The sequence below is a fragment of the Dermacentor andersoni genome, chromosome 10, assembly GCF_023375885.2.
Source record: "Dermacentor andersoni chromosome 10, qqDerAnde1_hic_scaffold, whole genome shotgun sequence".
NCBI lineage: Eukaryota > Metazoa > Arthropoda > Arachnida > Ixodida > Ixodidae > Dermacentor > Dermacentor andersoni.
Genome location: NC_092823.1, coordinates 96,473,442 through 96,500,180, shown reverse-complemented (window position 1 = coordinate 96,500,180; position 26,739 = coordinate 96,473,442). Strand labels below are relative to the sequence as shown.

Below are 26,739 nucleotides of genomic sequence, written 5' to 3'. Positions count from 1 at the left end.
GCTTCTTCTTTGGCTAGTTGCTGGTACAGCCGGTGACGGCGCCGTGCGACCCGGACGAATAACTTTTATACACCTCCCTACGCAGGTGCAGTAAGAACACTTCTAAATCCGGCAGATGGGGCAAGAGCTCGTCTAAAATATTCACCGTCGATTACGGTACTCCCCCATTCGAAATTGCAGCGCAGGTCTGTAAGATTTTTCATTTCGCAATGTACTTGCCCGCACGTTGGAAGGGGAGCGAAGTGTGGCCCGACTACTTTGCTAATCGGGATGTCGCGAGAGGTCGAGCATGGGGGACGCGTGGGTGCGACTCACAGCAGCCGCCGCACACAGACCGCAACGCATGCAGCGCTTTGTTTCTATATGTCTGACGTGCACTACTCTGGCGCCATCTCGTAGCCATCATTGTCGCAGTGCTGGTCTTGCGCGGTACTGCGCTTTTCTTCCAAGGATCTTCCCATAGCCTCCTCCTCCGCTTTCCGCCTCGTCGTTCCGCTGCACCATCCTCTTCCACATTCTTTTCTCGCGTTCTCTTGGCTATCGCCTCTCTTTCATCCCTAGCTGCGCTTTGCGTTCATTCTTTCATCCTTCGCTGCGCTCGCTCGCTCGGTTACGAAGGTTGCCGAGGCACGCCGATTCCCAACACAGGAACATGCGCCTAAGAGATGCGATCCTAAACACAATATGCGCGAGTGCAGCGATTTTCTCCCTTGTCCGCTGTCAACCCAGGCCTGAACAGTAGCAACGCCTTGTATCGAATTTAACGGCGGGATGCTACGACGCCATAAAGATTATGGTCTATAGACTAGCATTCAGAGACAACAAGACGGGTGAGGCGCTTTTGGAAGAAGCCATCTCAAGTGGTTGAGAACCACAAACGCGATGCGGCTAGCGCCATCCCCGCCGTCCCCTCATTATCTTCAGTATAATAATACCAAATACATGGCGGTCGCCCACCGGAGCAACAAATTCTGGTCTGTGCATGACACGTGGAAAGTTTCAGGGTAATTGCAGGTGCCTGCGTGCGCTTCAGAATGTCTTGCACGATTCTTGTCGCGCATACACAAGGTGCGGTGACAATCGACTAGGAATAAAAACTGCAGTAACGTTTAAGCAACTGCCTATAGAGAAAGGTGCGTTTTGCGCTCAGCAATACCTTTGAACGTTTCTTAGTCGGTTAAATGCGGTAATCAGGATGACTAACAAGTGCACATGTGGATATTTTAATTTGACTTCATACCAGAAAAACACGACGATCAAATGTATGCGACATTTGCACTTGTTGTATAGAAGAAAAATTTCAAATGAAAGAAGAAGAATAATGCGTAAAGTCACAAATAGTCCGCCATATTTCACGTTACCACCACGTCGCTGTTGTCACGCGGTTGGTCCCCTTCTAGTGAGTGGAACGCGCACCGTTGTTTAGGATTGAGCGCCGTATCACCGGGGCAATTGAACGCGGCGGCGAACCGCTTTTCGTTCGCAGCAGGCAGGTTGCACCGTAACACCACGGGCGGGTACTTTCTGTCCTCGTCCCAAGCGTACGCACTGTCCCCGCAGAACTCGAAGCAGCCGGCGATAAAGAACGATTGTTCCTGTGTGTATTCCAGAAGGCCCTTCTTTGCCGGCAGGGAGGCGAACGCGAGCCGGGCCTTTTCGGTTCCCGCTGTGTCGGCGAATGCTTCCGAGAGAGAGTTTTTGCTGTATACTTCGTCCGCAGTGTAATTCTTCAGCTGCCGTCTCAGGCAGTCTAGCCGAAAGACGAAGTTGATCAACGACTGAATCGTCCACCACTTGATGTGGTCGCCGATGACTCCAGTCGAGCTCCCGATTTTAGGGTCGAAGGCGTGCGTCAGTTCATGTCCCAAGACTTTTCCGATGGCACCGTAATTCACTGCCTCTGGCACCGCCTCAGAAACCACTGGAGGCGCTATCAACGCTGGCTGAATGACCATGATGTGGAAGAGCGAATGGTAGAAGGCGTTCAAATCGAATGACTCGTACTCATAGTCATCGCGGTGAATCGTCACCGTGGGGTCTACCTTAAGAAGGCGTTTCTGCTGTTCGAGGCGCCGAAGCTTAGTCTTGATGAGCCAACTAATAAACGGCTGCGACTCGTCCGGTTCCAGGTAATCGTAGAAATCCTCGAGTGCTTCGTTAGTTTGTAGGTGTTCCGGTAAGGCCACGACGCTTAGCATGCTGTCAACATGCTCGACGGCGCCTTTGGCTGTTGATGGATCCATCCACGATAGCTTGGCGAAGTTCTCGCGGGTGGCCAACCTCACTGCGTTCCACGTGCTCTTCGTCACATTCACATTTGGCTGCAGCTCCAAGCGGTCCACGAACCACCGAACAAAGGCGAATTGGGCAACCTGCGTTTGAGTAACTATTTAGGCTGAGCTGATCAAGTCAAACGTTTAAAGCGGTAATTCAGTATCAATGACGAGGACTACCTTACATACACCGGCGATATTGAACAGAGTGATTTAGAAACAAGGTAAATGCGTGGAGAAAAGAAAGCGACTAAAAGCGGAGGGCGATCATATGTTGTGAATTCACAGCCTCAAATACGAGCTCCGACTGCCTAACCTGATTTATTACGAGTTCTCAGTTGTGTATCTTTAACTGCGAATTACTTTTTTCCCACACTAAAGGCACTTTGATTCGCGTAATTTTGGGTGTTTTCTGTAGAGAGGAATGGTTGACCGATAGTGGAACTTTATCTCTTACTCCCAGAACAGGAGTACGATCCTGCCACAATTAGGCCAACGAAGGTCTCTTCCTCCTTATTACCCTTCAATTTGGTGATAAATGCAGGTGCACTTCTCCCGTGTGAAATTCAACCACCTACCTGAGACATTTGGCGTGCGCACCACGTAGAAGTTTCTCGGATAAACTCTTCTGGTAACAGCTAGCGGTTTGAGGCACCTTGCTAGAGTGCACCGCTTCGGCATCGGCCCATATTCTCCGCGTATACTTTTCACGCCGAGGTTTACACTATATACGTGCAATCTCTGCAACATGGAAACATCTCAACGATGCCCTCAGCTGAAACAGGTTTTAACGTTTCTCCAAAAGAATACAAGTAACGTCGTCCTTATGCCATAGACGACATCACATCGACGTAAGTGCCTACGACTGTGCCTCGCTTATTGCCGGACGACGTCACAACCTCATAATGCACTTCAATCCTTCCAGTGCTATGTAAAGCCAAGCACTCTGCACACCGTAAATTCAGTGTTGAAGGGGCAGAGTAAAGATCACGTTGTCTCTTTCATGCGATTGTTGTCGTCGTCTTGGCGCAAAAGCAACGCACAGGTTTTTTTTCAGACGCACACACATTACTGGTCCCGCACACAAGCACGTTTGCCTATGTGGCAACGCTTGGACGAACCCTCTACGAAAATGTATAGTTGGCTATCTGCAAAATGGCTCGTCTTGCCTTGATCCCTTCCATCCATGGGGTCTGTATAACTTAATGCCAAGCTTTCTTCGCCTACTCTGCCAAAATTCACGTTGCTGCATGGCTCCCTGGCAGCAGCCAGGTATCCAGGAAACCTGGCCTAATAGCTTTACTATTACCTCAGTCGCCATCTCCGTGGATATAGTTGTACAGTCGGCGTCACCCTTGTGTAGAGCGCGGGAACGGCGGCCTGAGAGGCACTTAAGAATCAGCCAGCGACGTTTAATGGTAGTTGCTGGGGCCAAACGTGCCTAGCCGCTAGCGTTATACGTCGCTGGCTGCCTTGGGCGCGCCCGGAGGCAGCCGTTTATGCGTTCTACACAAGGGTGACGTCGATTCTACATGTACGCGCGAAATCAATATGAAACTACCAGTTAAGCGGCTCCTACAAGCATTTCATACTGATCAAATATGCTGATAATAATTATATCATTGTTATGGTACTTTCTCCCACTCAACCTTAACATATAATATCAGCCTACAGGCATCGCTCAATCACGCCGAAGGGTTGATGAAATGGTGAACTATGCTTGAGGATTTCTCTCATTTTGTTTTGTTTGCTTCAAGCAATCAGTATTCGCCATACCACTCTTGGCCACATCTAAAAAATGGTCATGTCTCACAACGTACCATTCCTACATAAAACATGAAGGCATAAAATATAGACCTTGTGTGCTGAACACGCATGACCAGCTGTGTTCTGCGTCACCAGATTAAGCTAGCTTACTACATAAAATTTGGAGGACCTTTAAGCTTTCAGAAATCCCTGGCTGCTTTTCACGCTTTCTGGCAACTGCAACTTGTGTTCCTGGATACGCTGGCCGCGAACACTATGCACGAAGGTAAGCTATCTGAGCGCGCCGCTACTACCAAGGCACACCTCAAACAGCAGGTGGATAAGGGGTATGTGTTTCAGTTTCAGCATAATTGACTTATGTTTCCTTTTTTCACATCTTCAAACTACAATCTGACGCTATCATGTCCGGAGGTTGTGCGTAAAGTCGTACTTTACGAATCTTTTCACGCATTTTACTTTGAGAAATGCAAGTAGTTTAGTAACGCCTTTGAGCCACGGGAGGGTCTGCGCGGATTGGAATGCGTGATTCGGGATGATTTTTCTTCTACGCACAACGTCGCCGCCACCAACGCCGTCGGCGGATATTCAGCGACAACGGGACCCGCAATGCTGTTGTATTTAAATGTTCGTTGATAATGCCGGCTGAAACTCCTTGTGAAAGCACAGTGATCTGGTACTATATTGTGCAATTATGCCTGAAAAATACTTTAATTGCGTTACATTGATTTAGCCATTCGCTATGGAACTTATGAAGCGCACCCAATTATTTCTTGAAGATGAAAGTAAACAAAATTGTACGCCCCGCAACTGGTTGCGAAGCATTTAGTTGAACAGTTTTTGAAACATCGCTTCCCGCATATTCCAACATGTTTGTTGGAACCACTTTGCTTCTTTGTTCAATCTGACTTATTTTCCCTTCACGCTATCATACCAGGCTGCGATTGTACTGCACCAGCTAGGCTTTTTGCGCTCCTCTTGGTGCACGAGATCTCGCGTTAAACATTTGGGAACATAAAGCAGAACAAGGGGAAAGCGGCTTTTTATATCAAACCAATGCAAACTAGCAAACCTTTCTAGGAAGGCTTAGGATATCTAAAAACAAAGAAAACGTTACCTCGAATTATTACGTAAAAGTGGCCACAGAGCTCTAGATATGGCTTGTAGTTTTGTATTACAGAGTGTCTTCTACAAGCAAAAACTGTTTTACACCGAAGCTATTAAGGGGTATTTTCCCTAGTATCGTCTCCATGTATAGGAAAAAATCCCCAAGATGGTGCAATGCCAGGTCGACCTGAGGCGGAGGTGACGCGGGCGGTAAAGCACTGCCAATACCTTGGCCAATCCCGTAGATAGTGAAATACCGGGCTGAACCGCGGTGGAGACGCAGTTCGCTATTAAAGGGCAAATATACACAGCTTCACATGTCATCCTTCTTCGCAGAGTGGAGGAACGTGAGTTTTAACGCGATAGAGTTAAGGAGCTCGTGTCGCAGAAAAGCAGGTGTCATCGGCGTCGGCGTCGGTGTCGGCGGTGTTCGCCGTGAGCGAAAAACCCCGGAAGGCAATTCATAAATACAAACAACTTGCAAGATGGGCTGGGTGGGTATCGAACCAGGGTCTCCGGAGTGTGAGACGGAGACGCTACCATTCAACCATGAGTCTTTTATTTATTGCCTGTTTGGTACTTCTATATCAAACGACAAATGACATTTGGCACCAATTGTCAACCTTACAGGGCTGACTATTTTAGAATTCTTTGGGCGTGGTCAAGGGTTCCACCCTTGACAGCCAAGCAGGTACACAAAAGAATCCCGGAAGGCATTTCATAAATAAAAAACAACTTGCAAGATGGGCTGGGTGGGAATCGAACCAGGGTCTGTGGAGTGTGAGATGTCATAGCAATGAGTTTTTTTTTATTTATTGTCTGTTTTGTACTTCTATATCAAACAAAAATGACATTTGGGAATTTTCAGCACCAAGTGCCAGCCTTACAGGGTGGACTACTTTAGGATTCTTTGAGCGCGGTCAAAGGTTCCACCCTTGACAGCCACGCAGTTACACAATCTTATGCTTTCTGAATTTTCACAAATCTCGACATGCATTCTGGGAAAGCATTCTTGCAGGCCGAGCATCCGGATCGCAATGATACCCCGCCATATGGGCGCGCCATAGACACTGAAGGCCAACTAGCCTTGTAATGTCAAACGGCAGTCCATCATCGTTTTCTATAGATAAATATCTAATACCCTGTGGATCGAAAAGAAAGCCTTTTTTTGATAGCCCCCTGAAGTACATCCCAAAGGAAGACACCCGCCAAACAATCTAGAAATACATGATCTAACGTTTTTTGGTTTCTTACATATCAAGCAATGCGAGCCCCAGGGTAAGAAAAAACCACAATCTTCTAAAAAGGTTTTGAGAACCAACGTACCCGTATACAGCTTAAAAAAGAAAGACTTGGTCTGTGGCGTTACTTGCACTCTTTTCACACGCTTAAGCACGTCTTGCCCCTGGCCTCCACTGTATATGGCCCTGTACATTAGCACAGGGAGAACTACATCGCATACATCTTTGTACAATGTTTTACATTTCACTTAAAAAAAGGTACTCATTTGAAAATCTAACGGACAAGAACCATAATATTCAAATAACCCAAATCCACAAACAGGACTGCTCATATTCTCTGTACAGACTACACAGCCAGGTAACGCGCTCCTTAGCCTCACTTAGCACACCGTGCGCAAGAAAGGATCGCTTAAGTAACGGAAAAATAAAAACCAGTCTACGACCGGTCCCAAACCTCCGTCTCTAACTCGCCTGAACAAACTCGTTCGACTGTATCGTTCGCCAATTGAACCCCACACAAATACTGGGAAGACTCGGTGCAACTTCTGTATATTTACCGTTGAACAATGCAATACCTGCATTACATACCAGATTTTTGCGACAAAAATAGATTGCAAGCGGTAGCTCTTGCAAACATTGACAGATGTCCACATTTCCACTCGTTCCATCTTATCTGTGTTTCTCTTGTTTGATCTTGCCAATAGTCATTGTTATTTTTTTAATATTCAAGCGGGACGCCTTGGTATATTTAACGGGTTTCGTCAGCCACTTGACGTTGGTGAAAGTGACCGGGGTGGTAGGCCATTCCCCATGCCTGAAGCCAAGGCATTTTCCCCAGTTTACCATGCTTCCAGTTAACTTGCCGAAACCCTTTACTACGGCGATAGCTGCAGCTGCACTGAAGCCGTGCACTGCAGCTGCACTTATTCCGAAGCCGTGAATGCTGCTGTTTCAGTGATCGCTAGGCGCATTGTTTCTGTATATATACTGAAAAGAAGGGGACTCAGGGGGCAGCCCTGGGGTACAGAACGCTTTATTTATCGCGTTGGGCAGTTCCGGTACACCAAAGCTGCCCCATCTCTAATGATGAATCCGGCATTAAGGTGGTCTAGGATGTCAAGCAAAATACCATGAGGTACACAATCAAATGCTTTCTCAAGATCGAGCTGTAGAATTGCTACCCCTGCTTGCATATTGTCGCAGCACTCCATCACGCACCGCATCTTATGTATATTATTCACAATCGAATGCCACATAATTCCACATGTTTGGTGAGTAGCAACCAATTCCTTAATTACTTTCTGTAGCCGCCTTGTTAGCACTTTCATCAAGATTATATAATCACAATTAGTTAATCGTATAGGCCTGTATGAGGAAACCAATTTTAACTTCTCTATCTCTTCTCTCTTTGGTATTATTACAGTATGCGATTCCCCAAATACCGGGGAGGACATTTAGTTCGTAAGTCTCATTAAAAAGAACTGTAAGCAGTTGAGACAATTCTTTAAACGTCTTGTAAAACAAAGCGCTCAGACCACCAGAACCTGGCGACTTGCGGAGATTCCGGTTATCTATAGCCTTTTCTACTTCCGTTTGTGATATGGGTGATTCCAACTCTGTTCTGGTGTCATCTTGCAGCCTTCGCATTCTCTCAAGAAATTCTTCTTCAAACATTTCTGCATTCACAGGTCTAGAAGCAAAAAGCGCTTTGTAACCTCGAGCAAAAGCACGTCCAATGCTCTCATTGTTTGTCATTAGTATCCCGTTATCTTCAATAACATCTATGTGGTTCCGCCGGGCGCGACTTCTTTCGAGTCCAAGTGCGCGTTTTGTAGGACATTCATCTATCATCATCATCATCATCAGCCTCGCTACGTTCACTACAGGGCAAAGGTCTCTCCCATACGTCTCCAACAACCCCGGACATGTACTAATTGTGGCCATGTCGTCGCTGCAAACTTCTTAATCTCAACCGCCACCTAACTTTCTACCGCCCCCTGCTACGTTTTCCTTCCCTTGGAATCCAGTCCGTTACCCTTAATGACCATCGATTATCTTCCCCCCTCATTACATGTCCTGCCGATGCCCATTTCTTTTTCTTGATTTCAACTACGATGTCATTAACTCGTGTTTTTTCCCTCTCCCAATCTGCTCTTTTCTTATCACTTAACGTTACACCCATCATTCTTCTTTCCAAAGCGCGTTGCGTCGTCCTCAAGTAGAACCTCAAGTAGAAAAGTAGAACCTATTTCGTAAGCCTCCAGGTTTCTGCCCCGTAGGTGAGTACTGGTAAGACACAGCTCTTATACACTTTTCTCTTGAGGGATAATGGCAACCTGCTGTATATGATCTGAGAATGCCTGCCAAACGCACCCCAGCCCATTCTTATTCTTCTGATTATTTCCGCCTCATGATCCGGATCCGCCGTCAATACCTGCCCTAAGTAGATGTATTCCCGTACCACTTCCAGTGCCTCGCTACCTATCGTAAACTCCTGTTCTCTTCCGAGACTGTTAACCATTACTTTAGTTTTCTGCAGATTAATTTTTAGACCCACTCTTCTGATTTGCCTCTCCAGGTCGGTGAGCACGCATCGCAATTGGTCCCCTGAGTTACTAAGCAAGGCAATACCATCAGCGAATCGCAAGTTACTGAGGTATTCTCCATTAAAGTTTATCCCCAATTCTTCCCAATCCAGGTCTCTGAATACCTCTTTTAAACACGCTGTGAATAGCATTCGAGAGATCGTATCTCCCTGCCTATCGCCTTTCTTTATTGGGATCTTGTTGCTTTCTTTATGGAGGACTACGGTGGCTGTGGAGCAGCTATAGATATCTTTCAATATTTTTACATGCGCCTCGTCTATACCCTGATTCTGCAATGCCTCCATGACTGCTGATGTTTCGACAGAATCAAACGCTTTCTCGTAATCAATGAATTCTATATATAAGGGTTGGTTATACTCCACACATTTCCCTATCACCTGATTCATCTATAGCCATTGCTTGTACCCTTGCTCTCACTTGCGCTCCGTGATAACGGTTCTCATCATAAAGCTCCAGTTTGTTTGATACTGCGCAGATCTTCGGCATACACACCTGGCGTTTCGCATTCAAGCGCTGTTAGCATTTCAAAAATCATCTTGAGCTCTTTCTCATTCTTTTTGGCTTCAAAGAACAAAAAGCTGGATCTTTCTATCGCTTTAATTTTTATATGTTGCTTAAAAATTTCCCACTGCTCTCCTATTTTGTCCCCACTATCTTCATGGATATTCTTGATTGCATAAATCACTGCGTCATTGAAAGATTTGTTCCTTAATTAATTGGAATTCAATTTCCATTGCTCCCATGAAAAACCCTTGCTCTTTTTCCTTGACACTATTTGACATTTTACAAGGCAGTGATCAGTAAAAGAAATTGCCAAAACACCATAATTGCGGCACTTTGGTATAGTATCCACTGACAGGTACAGTCGGTCCAAGCGGGCATGGCTGTTGCCCTGAAAATGAGTACTTCAGAGCTCGGGAGCACTTCAGGCACTCTGCAATATTCTCTAGCTCATGATCTGCAATCATTTGTGACAACACATCACTCCATTTGTCTTTAACCATTCTTCCAGTTGACCATCACTTGAGTTCAAAACGCAATTAAAATCCTCAACCAAAACAAGCCGCTTATCAATGCACACATACTGTCTTAGGTTAGAAAACAAACTCACGCATTCCTGCGCCACACTTGGAGCATAAACACACATACCACGCTATGCAATATCACTATATGTGAAATCACACAGCACAAATCTACCGGAAGAATACGAAGAAACGTTTTGCACTGACAGTGCTGGATTTCTTCGAACAAGGAGAACGTACCCTCCGGACCTGCCATTAGCGTGGCTCACAACGGCGTGGTACCATGCAGTGAACCTCCGCCGCATATTCGCCGTCTCCTTTTCCCCTTCCACTTTCGTCTCCTGCAAAGCCAATACGTCCAGTTCTTCTTGCATTAACCGGTACAGTTGACTGTGTTTTCCTAGAGGCGTGACCTCGAACGTTTAAACTGGCGAGTGTAAGTCACGTTTCAGAAGCCATCATTGATTTCTGGAAATGGTAGGTCCGCAGCATGGCGCTTACATTGCGCGTCTAGCTGAATGCTAGACGCCTCCGGGACCACCCTGTGAGACGGTCTCACCAGTTTGCGAAGGTGGCTTGTCGTGAACTTTCCTATCCGCCGTGCCCCCAGGCCTCGACCTGGGGTTCGTGCGTCTACCCGTTGGTGTCTTCGCAGGTGGTCCCTTGATGCTTCGCGAGCCGATCTTGTCTCCTTAGCTTGTGGCGTCTTCCAAGGGTCTTTTCCCTGCCGAGCTGACGCCAGTACTCCCCGCGACGCCGCTAGCTGTCGGTGACGCGCCGAAAGCGTCCATGTCCGTACTTGAACTCCGAGGGACGCTTTTCACGACCCTCCTTTTAGAAACTTCGTTGTGGGAGTTTCGGCTACTTGAGAACTTACTTCTTTTGCAGAGTCGTCTGTTCCCTCAGCCGTCTTCGCCGCAGAGTCCGGCGGGCTGTGTGCTGCCTCTGATCGATCTTAACTTGCTGGAGATGAGGCATTGCAATGTGGCCCAGTTGTGCTCACATCCCCGCTACCTTTCGCTGCGTCCTCCGCCTCGGTCGTGTCAATTATTTGCACCACTGAATCCTCTTCACTGGCCGTTGTGGCCACTGCGGCGTAGGACTGGACGCACTCGGCGTCGCCGTGACCGAAACGCCGGCACTTTGAGCAACGTGGCACCTTGCACTCGCGACGCAAATTTCCCGAACCATGACAGCGCAAACACTGCATAGGCCGACCTGGTGCAACCAACAGCGGTATTTGAACGGCGACGCGAATCTGGCGTGGCAGGTCGTCAACCTTGAGACCACTCTTGAGCTTCAGGAGCACAGTCCTGATAGTCTAACCTTTCTCGTTCACTCCCTCCACACGCCAGCGTTCCCGAGCAACCTCGGTCACTTTGCCAAGCGCCGCGAACGCCGTACGCACGTCCTCGTCCGCCACCCCGTATAGCAACCAACGAAGCCGAAGCCTCACCTACTGCTCCTGCGGGTCGATGACGAGACAGCGTCGCCCTTTGACCTGAAGTTCTTTCAGTCCAGCCAACTGCTTCGTGGCCTCTAGGCTGTTTAAGGTCACGGCCATGCATGGTTAATATAGTATTCGCCCAAAGCCACAACGTTAAGGAGCAGCCGTTCCTTGTGCAAACGTCCTGGAAATCATCGACCCTGGAGGGTCGCACTCGAACATCTCCGTGGAAGAACAATGTGTTCAAAACGACGCGTCATGTTGGCAAATGCGGGAAAATAATCTCAAAATCCTTGCGGACTTCTTCTACCACCCTGTTACCGCGTACCGGGTGGGCCGCTGAAACAGCTCATGAAGAGCCCGACATTCCGCGTTCTCTCACCTCGGTGGCTGAAGACGAAGTGCTCAGCCATGAGTTCGATCGTTCAAAGCGTTACAAAAGCGCCTCTAGTGAATGCGGTCTTGCACTAGAAATGTGCCGTAGAAAGTTATACTGCGGATTATACCGATAATTATGAGCATGTAAATTACAGAAGTCACAGTTAAACGAGTAGCGAAGAGCATTTACACTACATTTCTTCTGCGCTTGGCGCACACGTGGAGCCATCTTGCGGCAAACACAGAAGACCCCATCCTCGCAATGTACGGCGCTGCCCCGACAGGTGGCGTGCCACTCGCCCGCTTCTCCCCTTCCTCTTTCCGCTCACAGCGCGATTCCTAGATGCACCGTCCGATGCGGTGCGCCTCTGACGTAATCGCTGTGCCGTAGCGCATCCGCTGGTAAAGCATCCCCTGCGATGTGTGCGGTGCTACTGGCGAGGAGTCATGTGTCTGCGTGGTGTTTCCAAGCGAGATAGAGGACGATCCCATGGATATGTCAGCCCCATGATCGCGTCCGCCTTCATGGCGCGTCGCGGCGCGACTGTGCGTGTCGATCATGACGTTTGGCTCACCTAGGTCGTTTTGAGTGGGCGATGCGAACAGGGTTCGACAACGCTATCGCGTTCCACTCTTGAAGACGGAGCTCAAGCGTCCTCCAATTTTTCGTTATCGTCTGACATCCGGACACTCAGTTGCGCAGTCTAGACCGCTTACTTTCAAGTCCGTCCTCAAATACTCGTGTTCGGGAGTGGCGGAATTTTGCTCTAGATTAAATAATGGTCACACCGCAAGTGTTAGTAATATTTTGGACTTCTCCTACAAGGAATTTTCAGTTGGTGCGTTGGTAACGTGGTATAGCGTAGTAATCTTTTTCACTACATAGTTAATTTCGGTAAGTTTCATTGCGGAAGTATTGCGAGAGAGGTCAATTGTTCAGCGGCCAGAATATAGAGCTTTTTCTTTTTTCAGATCTAGCGAGAAGTAAACGTTAGCCGCCGCCTCTAGACAAGTTTTCGTGATAGCTTGCCCTAGGAACACAAACCTGGCTCGTGGATTTCAGGCATTCTAATCCGGAGTCCAGCTGGGCTTGAAGGTCGTTGGCCGCCAGGCACTCCACCAGCAAAGGCGACACCGCGGAACGCAGACCAACGAGAATCTGCCAGCCAGCGTAGAGCACAATATCCGCATACCGTGACCGCTTGCCATTGTCCAGGATCATTTTGAGAAGCAAGCCACTGCTGCCGGACGTTAGGACCTCTTCCGTCTCGTCGACAGCCCGATCATGCGGCAGGTGGTCGTTGATGACTTTCAGCCAGGCAGCTATCATGCCAGGCCCGCCGGTCTCACTGGCCAGTTCTTTGATGGTGGAGTAGACGATCAACTCCTGTAGGCTTGAAAGCAGTGCGCCTACGGACGTGCTCAGGTCGCGGAGAACGGCGAGGATTCGCTCAGCGAGCGCAATGGCCAAATCACCTTTCGCCGACGGCGCCACCAGGGTGATGCATTCGGCTATTTCTTCCGGGACCTTCGTGCCTTGGAATTCCTGACTGACAGAAAATCCGAGGCCGTAACGATTGTAGGTCTTTAGGTACGGCACGAGGTATAGCTGAGCGGGAGTAGCCAAGTTGTATTCTAGCGACATGCCGAGCAGGTACTCCATAAGGTCAAATCTTATGGGAAGCGTCAGGGAAGGCCATTGGAAGTTGAACTTTTTGAAGATCTCGAACACCACCTGCGGGCAGCATATAAACGAATCAGTGTCCTCCTCATGTCTCTCTTTCCGGGGTTTATAAAGCTCATCCAGTATCAACGGCCTCCTTTTAGATGTGCTGGTAGTAAATAACCTTGATACTGAACAAGGCTAGGCAATATACGGTTGTTAAAATAAATAATCAAAATCGTGCGCCTTTGCTTGTTTAGGATGCGGTGGTCGTTATTGCTGACGTATTCAGTGTTACTACATCAGCTGTTCCCAAAGGTACAATTTCAATGTCCAGTGTCCCCTGTCTGATTAGTCACTTTGTCACTTTCTATCCATGCTTTTTTCTTCTTCAAAATGGGTTGAAATCACTTATACAGGATGAAAAGGCAATTTTTTTTAATATGGAGAAAGAGTGAGACCATGAGAAAATGAGTTTAGTAAGTTATGCTTGCTATTGGTCAACAAGCACTTCGATAAATATATAAATCACCTAATTGGCTGGCGTCTGATCCTAGGAAACTATATAAAGTGTGAACATTGTTTTAAATGCTGGACTTGTTATTAGAAAGTGTTAAGTGTGCCTCAACCTAGCACTGTTTGCTGAATGTTTGGTTCCCGGAGCAGTAAATAGCAATGATGATATTATTTATTCGCATTCCATTGGAAACCGCGCGGTGACAAATTGTCACCCAGCCTACTTGAGGTAATCAGGTATGCTGTACATGGTTGGAACTCTCGTAGCGACGTGTTGTGAACCACTGTTGAACAAAAGAGCACAGAAACCTAAAAGCGCTGTGGCCTATGTGGTTTTCAGTGCCTGCAGAAGACCATGCATAATGATATGGAAGGCGGTGCAGCGTTTCGTACTTCACTATCTTCCGAAAGTGACGGGGAATAAAGCTCGCTACCTCTTGTTCAGCCGCGTAACGCCACAACGGCTCCGGAACTGCGGCCGTTCCGTCCGTGATAGTTGAATGCCTAGGGCGGCTGCTACGCCATAATATAATATTCGTTAATGTTGTGAAGCGTGCCAGACTACTCACTAAAAAGGTACAGCGACGTGTTACTCCGTGAACGCGGATGACGCGAAAGAGTATGGGTGCTCACGGCAAGCGACGCCATGGGCTGCCTGCAATGGTCAGAGGGCGCAGCGATAGGCTCAGCCATTAGCGCCACCTTGTCAGCTGCGCGAAACACCGAGGCGGCCACTGCTACGGAGGGCTGCTTTTGCGTCGGTGGTTTAAATCCTGTCGGACGTTCTAAATTGCGGTTTTAAGGCGATCGAAAACATCTAGGCCCATCTTGGACCACCGACGCTTGAGAAAGGAGGTCAGATTTACGACTGCCACCATGTATATCGTGTCAAAGAAGTGGCATCACGGACATCACCGCGAGATGCCTAAATTAAATTATGGCGTTTTAAGTGCCAAAACCACGGTGCGATTAGGACGCACGCCGTGGTGGGGGACAACGGGATAATTTGGACCACCTGGGGTTCTTGAACGTGGACTTAAATCTAATTACACAGGTGTTTTGGTATTTCGACCCCACCGAAATTGGACCGCGGTGGCCGGGATTTAATCCCGCGACCTCGTGCTTAGCAGCCCAACACCATAGCCACTAAGCAACCACCGCAGGTCGCGAAATACTTGTCACAACATAGCAAGCGTGCTTACGACGTCGAACTCAAAGTTAGTTAACATGTAATTATATCATGCCGCTTAAGTGAGCAAATAGGGCCTTGCACGTCTCTGAACAGTCAATTGTCGCCTAATTACTTGGAGCGTGCCTTGCACCTCACAACTGTAGCGGTTTTGGCGAATTGTCAGGTAAGTGCTTTTTTCTCCGTTGACAAAATGCCTCGAGCATATTCTGGTATTTTCGTTCGGGCTCGAATTTGAGAGGGCATTAGCCCTGAAGCATCATAAAGAGCAATCAGCTGAAACTAAACAACGTGAAGACTGAACAGTGAAGACTGAACAAATATCCGCTAGCGTGCGCGAGAAAAATCTAATTTTCGAATACTCGACGTGTGCTGCAGTGTACTCCAACCTTAGTTCTGTTGTTCTAAGCGCGAGAAAATATCGCACGAATGAGCTCGGTTCCAGATTTCGCGTCTGAATCTTGGCGCAAGAAAAAACACTGCGCGTACAAAGATCCAGCACGGAGGGCTTACGAAGCTAGATTTGACACGTAACAACCACTGCGCGTTTGTTTTGGCGTAAGACGAGCTAAACAAATATACCTAAACTAATTTACAAGAGTGCGAATAAGTTCATGCGTTTTTATGCAGTTTCGCTTTAGTGTGTGTTTTTACGGATGCCGCTGCTGGTTGTTTTTTATTTTTTCTTGTTTTTGCATTTTTACGGCTTAGTTCGCTTAACAGAAATTCGCAAGACCGACACGAACCACGATGATCTACTTCAGCCGCCCGGTTGCTTACCCCGGTTTTGAAGGGAAGCGGTACAATTCGATACCGACATCCCCTTCGCGGATGTGACAATCATTAACGCAGAAGTAGCTGCGCTTTTCTTTTTGCTCACACTTCTCACGAAGGAACTGCCAAGAGGCCGCGATAAATCTATTGGAAATTTGGAAAAGCTGGCTTTCAGGCGGGCCTGAGCACACCACAGACAACCCTGAAATGATGGTGATGGCCTAACCGCGGGTGCTCACCGCCGCTGCTAGGTGGCGCGACATGTACAGGCAAACTTCATTGCAGGACGGCCATTATGCGGTGCGCGTAGGGGCCTACACTGTCCACATCGGAGTCGTATTCAAGACAGGGCTCGAGCGGCCGCGCCTTAAGCAGCAGCCGCTGGAGTAGTAGGCCCTATTGTAAACATTCGCTTACTATCTAAACCATCATGGTGTCAGCTTGCAGAGGCGAACATCAACACTTCACACTCGATTAGCGTGGACACTCGCTGCAAATTCTGTCGTGAGGAACCGCGGCAGCGGCAGTGCGCTAAATCACTTTCCTGCTGTCCATCGCTCCAACGCAAAGTGAGCAGTGAGAACACAGCGCACCCAACGTTACGAGGAGGAGGAGGAAAAACTTTATTCTGGTCCTGTACAAGGTGTTGCCACCTGCCTGGCTAGTCCCATGTTGCGACCAGGAGGTCAAGCCTCCTAGCCCTATCACGGGCGTACTGGACAGCCAGGATTGAGGGATATGATGTGGAGATCTGATCATTCCTAAAAACCGATTCCGGATATGCCAGGACCGAGCGACCCACACTCCCAGACTCCCAGTTCAAGCGTCTGTATCTCCTTTTCACATGCTTCGCACATAATATTCATGTCTGCAATGTCATAAGATTCCTTTATTTGTGCAGGTAAATAATAAGAATGTGTTTGTAATTGCCTAAGTGTAACTGCTTGTGCTCTGTTTAGCTTACAGTGAGGGGTGGAACCATCCTTTCCATGTAGTATTGTTTTGTAATTTCATTGTATGTAATGAGCGTCTCTCTCTGTAGGCTCTCTAAGCCAGCAGAATCAAAACCATATGGAAAAGCGGCCCAGTCTGAGAGTTCGCGGGCGATGCTGTTGGCCGATTCATTTGGATTGACAAGAATGTCATCAAGTGAACCAAGGTTCGCCGGGAGCCAATAAATATAACGTGTAACATTTGTTTGCAATATGTTAATTATTCTCACAGCATGTGGGGCAATCTTTCCCATATTAAAAGCTCTGATAGCTGTTTTCGAGTCACTATATATTTCTGTGAATCTATCGTCTGTTAGTGCCAATGCAATGGCAATTTGTTAAGCCACTTCAGGTTTTCTAGTGTAGACCATGGCGCAGTTGGTGCATTTGCCCTGATGATCCACTACCGCCGCCGCGAACTTAGTTCGATCCTTGTAGGCAGCCAAATCAACAAAGCCGCTCCTCTGCCTCCTTTATCCACCTTCTTGATAAACGACCTGACTCGTGCAACTCTCCTGTTGATGTTATGTTTTGGGTGCATATTCCTGGGTAGCGGTGCGACAATTATGTTGTCTGCGAATTCTTGATGAACATTAGTGTACATTGCTGGATCCGTAATGGGGTTGATCATGATCTGGTCCAGGACTGATCTTCCCGCGCTGGTTGTAGATAGTCTCGCTATCTATGATGCTTCTTGAGCGTCCGCGGTCTCCATGGTCGTGTTGTGTATTCTAAGTTGGGCAATTTTGCAGTGCTGGTTCGAATTGAGAGCCCCAATGCGCTTTTAACAACCTTCTTGATCGCTGCGTCAAGCTTCTTGAGTTCAACCTGCGTTCAGTTGTACATGGCAGTGGTGTATAAAATATCAGAGAGTACGAAAGAGAGATTAACCTGATGAGGTTATCTTCTTTAATGCCCTTGTGTCATCCTGCCAGGCGTCGGATTATCCTGCACGCGTTATCCTTTTTAAGGGTGGTTTTCTTGACTTCCGTATGGTTTCAACCCTTTGCATCGACGAAAAAGCCTGGTACCCTGATCATGTTGACTCTGGGTATATTGACGCCATTTTCAGTATGTAGGTGTATATTGTTTTGCGATAGTGGTATCCAGCCTTTAGACCTGCACCCTTTTTCACGTCTATAAAGTAACAACTCCGATTTATGTGGAGAGCACCTGAGTCCAGTGGGCCTCAGGTATTCCTTCACCGTCTTGATCGCTTCAGTCAGTGCGTCCTGTATCTGCCTTTCACTGCCACCAGCACACCATACAGTGAGATCATCAGCGTATATGGTATGGCCAACGCCCTTAATGTTGCCCAGCTTTCTGGACAGACCAATCATGCACAGGTTGAAGAAAGGAGGAGGTCACCGAGCTCGATCTCAGAGCTGAACCACTTCCGAGTTTGTGTCGCCGACCTTTATCTTCGCAGTGCGTGCTTCGAGAAAGGATTTCACGTATATAAACGTCCTCAACCCGAGTCCAATGTCTTCTATCGATTTGAGGATGTACATATGCTTTATGCTGTGGAATCCTTTTTCCGAGTCTAATCCGAGTATGGACTTAGTATTTCTAGAATATCCGTCAAACCGCCATCATTATCAGCCTGGTTGCGCCCACTGCAGGACAAAGGCCTTTCCCATACTCCTCCAACTACCCCGGTCATGTACTAATTGTGGCCATGTCGTCCCAGCAAACTTCTTAATCTCATCCGCCCACCTAACTTTCTGACACCCCCTGCTACACTACCCTTCCCTCGGAATCCAGTCCGTAACCCTTAATGATCATCGCTTATCTTCACTCCTCATTATTTGTCCGGCCCACGCCCATTTCTTTTTCTTCATTTCAACTAAGATGTCATTACCTCGCCTTTCTTCACTCACCCAACATGCTCTTTTCTTATCCCTTAACGTTACACCCATCATGCTTCTTTCCATAGCTCGTTGCGTCGTCCTCAGTTTAAGTAGAAGCCTTTTCGTAAGCTTCCAGGTTTCTGCCCGTAGGTGAGTACTGGTAAGACACAGCTATTACTCACTTTTCTCTTGAGGGATAATGGCAACCTGCTGTTCATGATCTGCGAATGCTTGCCTAACGCACCCTAGCCCATTCTTATCCTTCTGATTATTTCAGTCTCATGATCCGGATACGCGGTCACTACCTGCCCTAAGTAGATGTATTCCCTTACCACTTCCAGTGCCTCACTACATATCGCAAACTGCGGTTCCCTTCCGAGACTGTTAAACATTACTTTGTTTTTCTGCAGATTATGTTTTAGACCCAGTCTTCTGCTTTGCCTCTTCAGGTCAGTGAGCATGCATTGCAATTGGTTCCCTGAGATACTAAGCAGGGCAATATCATCAGCGAATCGCAAGTTACTAAGGTATTCTCGATTAACTCTTATCCCCAATTCTTCCCATTCCAGGTGTCTGAATACCTCCTGTAAACACGCGGTGAATAGCATTGGAGAAATCATATCTCCCTGCTTGACGCCTTTCTATATCGGGATTTTGTTGCTTTCTTTATGGAGGACTACGATGGCTGTGGGGCCGCTATAGATATCTTTCAGCATTTTTACATACCGTCGAGGATGTGGTGTTTAATTTCCTTCATGGCATCCTGCGTGGAAAGTGCGGACCTAAACCCCAGCATGTATTGCGTGTATATATTATTGTCATCTAAGTGGTCTTTTAGCCTATTAAAGGGAAGCTGAAGGGTTTTTCAGAAAAAATGAGTGAGCAGGTGTACGTCATGGTTTAGAACCCTCCGAACTCGAATATGGAATCAAAATTGAGCTAAAGAAAGCGCAAACAGATTTTATTTCGACGAAAAGTGCAACAGCAGACTCGGGGCAGCTCGCCCGCCTCGTTTGCCCGTGATTGGTCTGGCGCCTCGTGACGTCAACAATGGCGTTCGTCGGGACCGACCGACCCTTGCCGCTACACATGAAGCACGGTGCAAGGTGGTTTGGCTCTGTTGTTTTGCTGGCAGGGTAATGGTAAATTTCGAGAGCTTACGTCTCTCTAAGACTTCGGCGTTGCTCCCTACATGTACGAGCCAATTGCGAGGAGCCGGCTTCTCGAAGAAGCAAAAGATGCTGGTAGCAAGCAGTGGTTTCGACGGGAACGAAAGCGAAGTGTTAGAATCTCCTTGCGTTCGAAATGTTCTTTGGTGAGTTTCTTTTTTTCGAAGCTGCATTTTGCGATTCAGTGAGTTCGGGTCCGGGCATACAACGGTACTGTTATGTTCCTACATGCCTCCTCGTGGAACTTAGGCGGGGATGCGATCGTTGGCATTTGTGCACTGCGCCAAAGCGGTTGGCAATCTACACAGACGGTTTACATGAGGGAAAAGCTTTCCGGCTCTTGCAGCATGTGTAGTGACCTTCATCAGCGCGCCATCCTCAGGCTATTCCTCACCGGAGCCGTAAAGGCGGCGAATTCCGTCCGCTACGTGAGACGGCCGGTGTTTCTCTGTGCGCTAGAAGGAGAGCGCAACGTCCTGGCGTGCGCCGGCTTTCAAACACATGCAAATTTTACAAGGCACTGGGCTATGGTAGTTGCATGTAGGCTCTTTCACAACACACATGCGAATAGAAAATTAACGCCGATTTGCGACCAAGCCTGCGTCAAGGGTGGGGGATAAACATGCACACCTTCCATTCAGCGTGCTAACACGAAGGAGCTAGCAGTAAATCAAAATGCAGGCTTGGACGTGTTCGTGTATTCATAAGGTCTTCCAAGACAAGTTATCATCCGTGCGCCCGCACACGTCCCGTCTTATGTGTTCGTTGCCCCAACCTTCTCGCGCTGCGTTTAGAAAGCCTGCTAGCAGCAAGTCGTACTCTCACTGATTCACGCATTATCGATAAACTCTGGTAGTAATCTTCGTCACAGAAGTGGTTAAACACTGTACTGTTGTCCTTGAGTGCTTGAAATTCTTTCGATTCACAGCATCCTCCCACTTAGCTGCAAACTTCTTGTCTTGTGGGAAGCAATGGAACATCGTCGCGGCCGCTGGTGCTTGTGCAACTGTAGGCTGCACAGAACGCCGGCACCACTTCAATTGAAGCTGCGCAAGTCAACTACCCCTCTACATACACAAAAACAAAGGAATGCAGGGTCGAGTGAAGCAGATTATGACGGCACGCAAGCAGAAACAAGCGTGCTCAGGCACGGTCGCGGAGACTGCGAAGGAACGGAACACCAGTGCTGACGTCACTACGCCGCGGTTTCCGGTCTCCACTCGCATCGTCAGCGTCAGCTGCAGCGCGTGGTGCTCGATGGTGGGCGGAGCGACAGAACAATTTTAACCGACGATTACGTCGCTCCTAAGTAAAAAATCCCACCCAAAATTTTACATGCATGATTTATAAGGTTTCCGCCTCCGTATATGAGCACCTCATTTAATTCGACAGACTCTTCAGTTTCCCTTTGAGAATTGCATTTTCAGCTACCTTCCCCACGCATGATGTAAGTGATATTGGTCTTAAGTTGTCCAGGCATGGAATTTTACCCGGTTTCAGTATCAGCATAACTTGTGAAGTTTCCCATTCTTCTGGGACTTGCCACGAAAACTTGATCTTGGCGGCGGTTCGTTATTGTCCTTCTTGACGTTGGTTGCTAGTGCTCTTTCGTTTCTCCGTTTTCTGACCGCGTATGGAGTTGTATAGCGCTTCTTAGACGTTTTGTCCACCGTTTGACCACACAATTAACACCTGGGTTAGCACTAATGTTCGTCAGTCGGATTCACTGCACCACAACCTGGGCTTATTCTCTCTTGCGGAGACGGGCACACGTCAGCTCTGTGACCGAGCCGACCACAACCGTAGCATACGTCGATTTGTTTCGTGTATGGTGAGCACCTAACGAGGACCGGGCCGTATCTGACGCAATTCAGAACCTGTTGTCCATCAAAGACTATGATCACCATACCAGTATTCTTGATTCTTTTAACGGCGAGAGCAAAAGGATTTGGTGGATCGACTATGTTCTTCTGCAGCTCCGCCGGACCGTCTGCTAAGTCAATGTTCCTTATCACCCCTTTGCACGTGTTGCGAGGAGCAGCCTCATATGCACTGAACTCGAAGCTGCATCCATCCAGGTTAATTGACATTATTCTCACATATTTCTCAGCATTCTATCATTCCGGCGTACTCGCCACAACTATGTTTTGGTTGACGTTCGGGCATATGATGTCTGATGCAATCTGGTCCGAGCTCAGACCGGCTGCTTCAACGATGATTTTACCTATCTTGGTGGGCCAATCTTGCTACGAGCTGTCGGCCCACGTAGACTGTGCCCCCAAAGCAGATCGCTTTCGAGATAAAGGCGTATTTCCAATTGCTGGTAGCTGCAGCGGGGCGTGGCACGTGCGGAGATAACGGGTGCGAAAGAGGAAATACGGGTACTTTGGTCCTTGAATATACGACTCTTCCTAGGCACTACGGAGGAGTTTCTTAGTGCGTGTTTTATGCGCTGGTCCCTAGGCGTGCCGACAGAAGTCGCGGGCCGCGGTAGTGCTCAACTTAGCATCGCAACTTGACGGCTTGACGCAATTATATTTATTCAGTCGTGTTTTTTTACTAGTTGAAACAATGTGTCATTATTTCCCATTATTGGCGGCTTCAGGATACCAAAGTGGCAACGCGAACATCAAAGCTAGAACCCGGACTGGTCCGTGGATTGGGGCTCGAGGAGGCCTGCGCGTGCCACGAGATTATAAGATTGGCTGTCCGCGATAGCGGACAGCCAATTTTTTTATGCGAACACCCCATGGTACGCTTCTGCCTCCGTGGCTCCAACCCACTGGCCGCCGTGCTTCCAGGCTTGATGCCGCCGCTACCGCTTAGATGCCCCGTAGATTCTGCGCCGCCTGCTTTAATATAAGCTCAGGTGCTCTTCTGAGGCCTTGCGTTTGCCAATTATATGTGCCCTCCTAGAGAAGCGTCTAAAAAATGCAATCCGTCGCCGCTACTAAAAAAGCGGCCCGCGATTTATACAGCAGCAGTCAGGACATTGCCCCTTTCAGACACAGCGATCACGAAATGGGGCGTCCGGGCCCACTGCCTCACCGCACGCGCAGCTAGCGGCGCAGCATAAACAAACTGCACCGCACTCCGCAATGCCGGCATGCCTAGGGGACAAACGAATACAACACGTGTTAAGAGTCCTCCTCAGTTGTGCCAGGGGAGACTCACATATTCAAAGAGCAAAGTCACCCAAATTTTCTCTTTAGCACCGGCTCCACTCGCGCCTGCTCTAAAACGTTGAGCACCGGGAAAAAAGCCACGCCCCGCTGTACCGATTAGCAATTGTACAAATGCAACCCTGTATGTGTGCATCGCAAAGAAAACCTGTAGGAAATGCCTGAGGAGGTCCACCCAGCGCGCCTCCGCCTATATTCTTCCTCCGCTACGCTTTCCATCATTTCTGCATCCCCACTTGGCGTAACGTTACCTATACATTCCTCTAGGTGCCGTTACATTACCGCGCGGTCACCCCGCTCCTTCGCAGTTGCCTGACCGCGCGAATGTCTTCACCTCCAGGCGTCTTACTCGTCCGCTTGCTTCCGGGTTTCAGACGCCGCCGATTTCATTAGCTGACGAGTTACGCTTGCGCTAAAATGCAAGTCGTGCATGAAAACTCGCGCGAGAACAAAGATACACGAAAAGCCGAACGCCTGTTAACTCATTGTATTCGAAAATGAAAAACACTATAGAAAGTGTCGGCTTGATTTTTTAAACAGCGTTCTTGGATAGTTGTGATTTGGTGGCAGCAGGTAAGCTCTACTGCTAGACATCCGACGGATAACCCCGCTTTACGCGCACATGCAGTGCATAACTGAAACACAATTTGCATTGGCAGTACAATATATTTCGTACACATGCTTTGCTGACTATCTGAAAAAGGCCAACTAAGCCGAAAACAGAAATATCAATCAAATCAAATCAATAATAAACTGCTAGCAACCTACAGCCAATTGCCATAACTAAACAAGCAGACGCAAGATCTTAAAAGCCACTGGGAAAACCTTGTTTCTGTAAAAACCAGAATTCGTGCTGCACGAAGTAATTCCACACAGGTGGCTCACTTCACACGTTTCTTAGCGCAGTGACTGGCCTACGCAAGAAATACTAATCATGCCGAAATATTTTGTTCTGTTAAGACCTGCATAGTCTGCTTAAAGCTACGCTTCTGCTGAATCAAAAGCGCTAATCATACATCGCGGTGTCGAGTAGCTTGACAGTAGTATCTATCCGAAAAAAGAAATAAGTGAAGCACCCGTCGCAACGGCTTAGCGGCTACGGTGATGCATTGCTAAAAACGAGGTCGCGGGATCAAATCCCGGCCAATGCGGCCGTATTTCGATGGAAGCGAAATTCAAGAACGCCCGTTTCCTCTGCACTTCTGGCACGTTAAGGTTCCCCTGGTGGTAAAAATTGATTTTGGAGTTCCCGACTACGGCGAACCTCACAATAAAATTGTGGTTTTGACACGTGAAGCCCCAGAATTAATTAATTCATTCATGAAGAAATTAGGTGAGCGCATTGCCTGGATTGTCACTATTGCGAATGCTATCTTGCCGTTATTGCTAAAATTCCACATTTTAAACCAATGTAGCTCACGTGGTCACAAAGACGAAAGTTAAGGGAAATAAATTACTACGTGGTATGTGACTTTTCGAAACTAGTCAGTGCCACACGCAAGGACTTTGCTGCCATCGCCAAGGCAACATCTCTGCACTTTTCTTCGCACTGCCGAACACTCTTCGTCGGAAATGAATAGACGCTATATTATTGACGAAGAATCCAGTTCCGTATTACAGATATGACACACCTGCGACAGCAGGAATCTCCTCCCAAGGTATCCCTTAAAAAAGGTTGCGTGTTCCTGTCATGCGCATTTCTCTTCTTGCAGTATTCTATTGACAGAACCTGAAATATAGTCCACGAATAACAGTTTCAGCACACTCGGCACACTTTAATTTCCTTTGTTTAAATTTTGAAACATTGCGGAAAGACATGTGACATTTCCTTCTCGATTCGTTTTTTGAGCAGCCATTGTGTGCAACGGCCTTCATCTGCACATTACTGCCATCACCTGCCATACGCAGTGTTTCAGTGCTGTTACTAACCACTTGCGTATCTGAGGCCTGTTACTTTCCCTTTGATCATTCGCTGTAAATCCCACTAGTTACGTCCCCTTCCTATACCCCCTTTGTTTAAGGTACTAAAATGGAACAAGAATAAGGCTCTCTAGTCGAACTCACCGTCCTGCTTTTCACGTTATACCACTGCGTGCCATAAGCTTAATGTAAATGGCGAGGAACAAAGGAATGCTCGAAATTTTAAATAGGCATCAATTCAACTTCTGTCGAATGAATGCACATAATTCTTTGATGAATAATCAATTGATCGTCAATACGTCATTAACGTCAGTCAAATATTTGAATAAAAATAATGAAATTTCCTGCGAGTTCCCACAACTTCCCGCTAAAAGAAAGAATACAAAAACGAGCACACAGTGAGCCAATTGTCTCAAATCCGCATATTAATTCAAACACAGCGCACTATAAAAGCCACTGCCTTACTAATCCAAGAGGGGACGGGTTTAGATCCTCGCTGCGGCGACTCTATTTCGATGAGCGCGAAATGCAAAAACAGTCTCGTACCATGCATGGCGTGCAAAGGCAAAGAATCGCAGGTGATCGACATTGATCAGGAGTCCTGCATTATGGCGTGCCTCCAAATTATTTTGCGGATTCCACAATTTAAACCAAATAATTTCTTGTTACCTTTCTCAAGCAGAATGTATGTTTGTTTGCAGTTCTGAAATAATTAGAAAATTGCCTTTTTGGAGCAATTTTTGGAAGCGAGGGTTATCTATGGACATGAGTTTTTCTCGTAAGAAGGACAAGCAGGGAGATGAAATCATGCGGTTTTTCTAATCCTTATGTTTTTGCTCTAATGCACTTGTGACTGAATCTGCATTCTAAACAGTGTTTTTACTCATGTACCACGTCCGACTGAACGTCATAATTATCTGCAGCTCTTTATCATGAGCCTCGCTATGTTGACTTACTGTCGCCTACGCGCAGGCTTATCAGAAAGCACACATGCATTAGAAAACTCGCCCGAATTCGGGGTCTTAAGAGGAACCGCCGTTGGTTACTCCTATTCTTTTCTCGTGTACCGTCTAGTCCCGCAGTGGGAATACTAAAGCGCTAGCTTACCTTGGTATCGTCTCTCCGCTCCACAAAAACGTTGATACATCTCTGGTATGCGGAAACGCTTCTGCGAACGGCCTTCACTTGGTGCTTGGGAGGCGACCGCTCGAGCTCGTTCAGCACGAACCCGTATACCCGGCTTTGAAGCACACGTAACTGACCAGGACCGCTCGTCTCTGGAACCGGGTGCAGCCTGTCCCAGTTGCCGCAGACGTGCTCGTAGAAGTTGTCGCATGGGTCCACGCTGGGGTCCACGCTGGCGGCCAGCTCCTCCTCGTAGTCGAAGCATTTCGTCGGGTGGTCGCAGTAGGGGTATGCGAGCAGCGACAGCACATCGACCAGGAGCCAGCTGACGCCGTACATGACCCCGAGGGCGGCAACTATCGTTAGTCTCAGAGCACCCATGATGTGTAGCGTTTGTTCTGGTCGGGCAGGATTTAAGGTAGATAGAGCGTAGATGTTGCAATGAAGGAAACACCCGTGGCAGGCTTCTTCTTCTTCTGCTCGAGGCAAAGTGCGTAGCGTGGTGGCAATACTTCATATAT

General features: G+C 47.8%; 1 protein-coding gene across 1 annotated transcript; it reads right to left on the bottom strand.

Moving 5' to 3' along the window:
• Positions 1-1,222: 1,222 nt before the first annotated feature.
• LOC126546022 (endothelin-converting enzyme homolog) lies at positions 1,223-26,739 on the bottom strand. The gene is made up of 3 exons (XM_050194080.3): positions 26,201-26,739; positions 12,884-13,573; positions 1,223-2,372 (listed from the first exon to the last, which is right to left on the bottom strand). The coding sequence occupies exons 1-3, from the start codon at positions 26,597-26,599 to the stop codon at positions 1,353-1,355; spliced, it is 2,109 nt and encodes a 702-aa protein (XP_050050037.1). The 5' UTR covers positions 26,600-26,739; the 3' UTR covers positions 1,223-1,352.

What these genes read in the sequence shown, in the direction of transcription:
- LOC126546022 (XM_050194080.3), bottom strand. Translation starts at nt 26,599, where the DNA reads ATGGGTGCTCTGAGACTAACGATAGTTGCCGCCCTCGGGGTCATGTAC. An exon ending in AGCGGAGAGACGATACCAAG is followed by an intron (nt 13,574 to 26,200) that starts GTAAGCTAGCGC and finishes TGCTGCCCGCAG; the next exon opens with GTGGTGTTCGAGATCTTCAA. An exon ending in GCCTGAAATCCACGAGCCAG is followed by an intron (nt 2,373 to 12,883) that starts GTTTGTGTTCCT and finishes ACTCAAACGCAG; the next exon opens with GTTGCCCAATTCGCCTTTGT.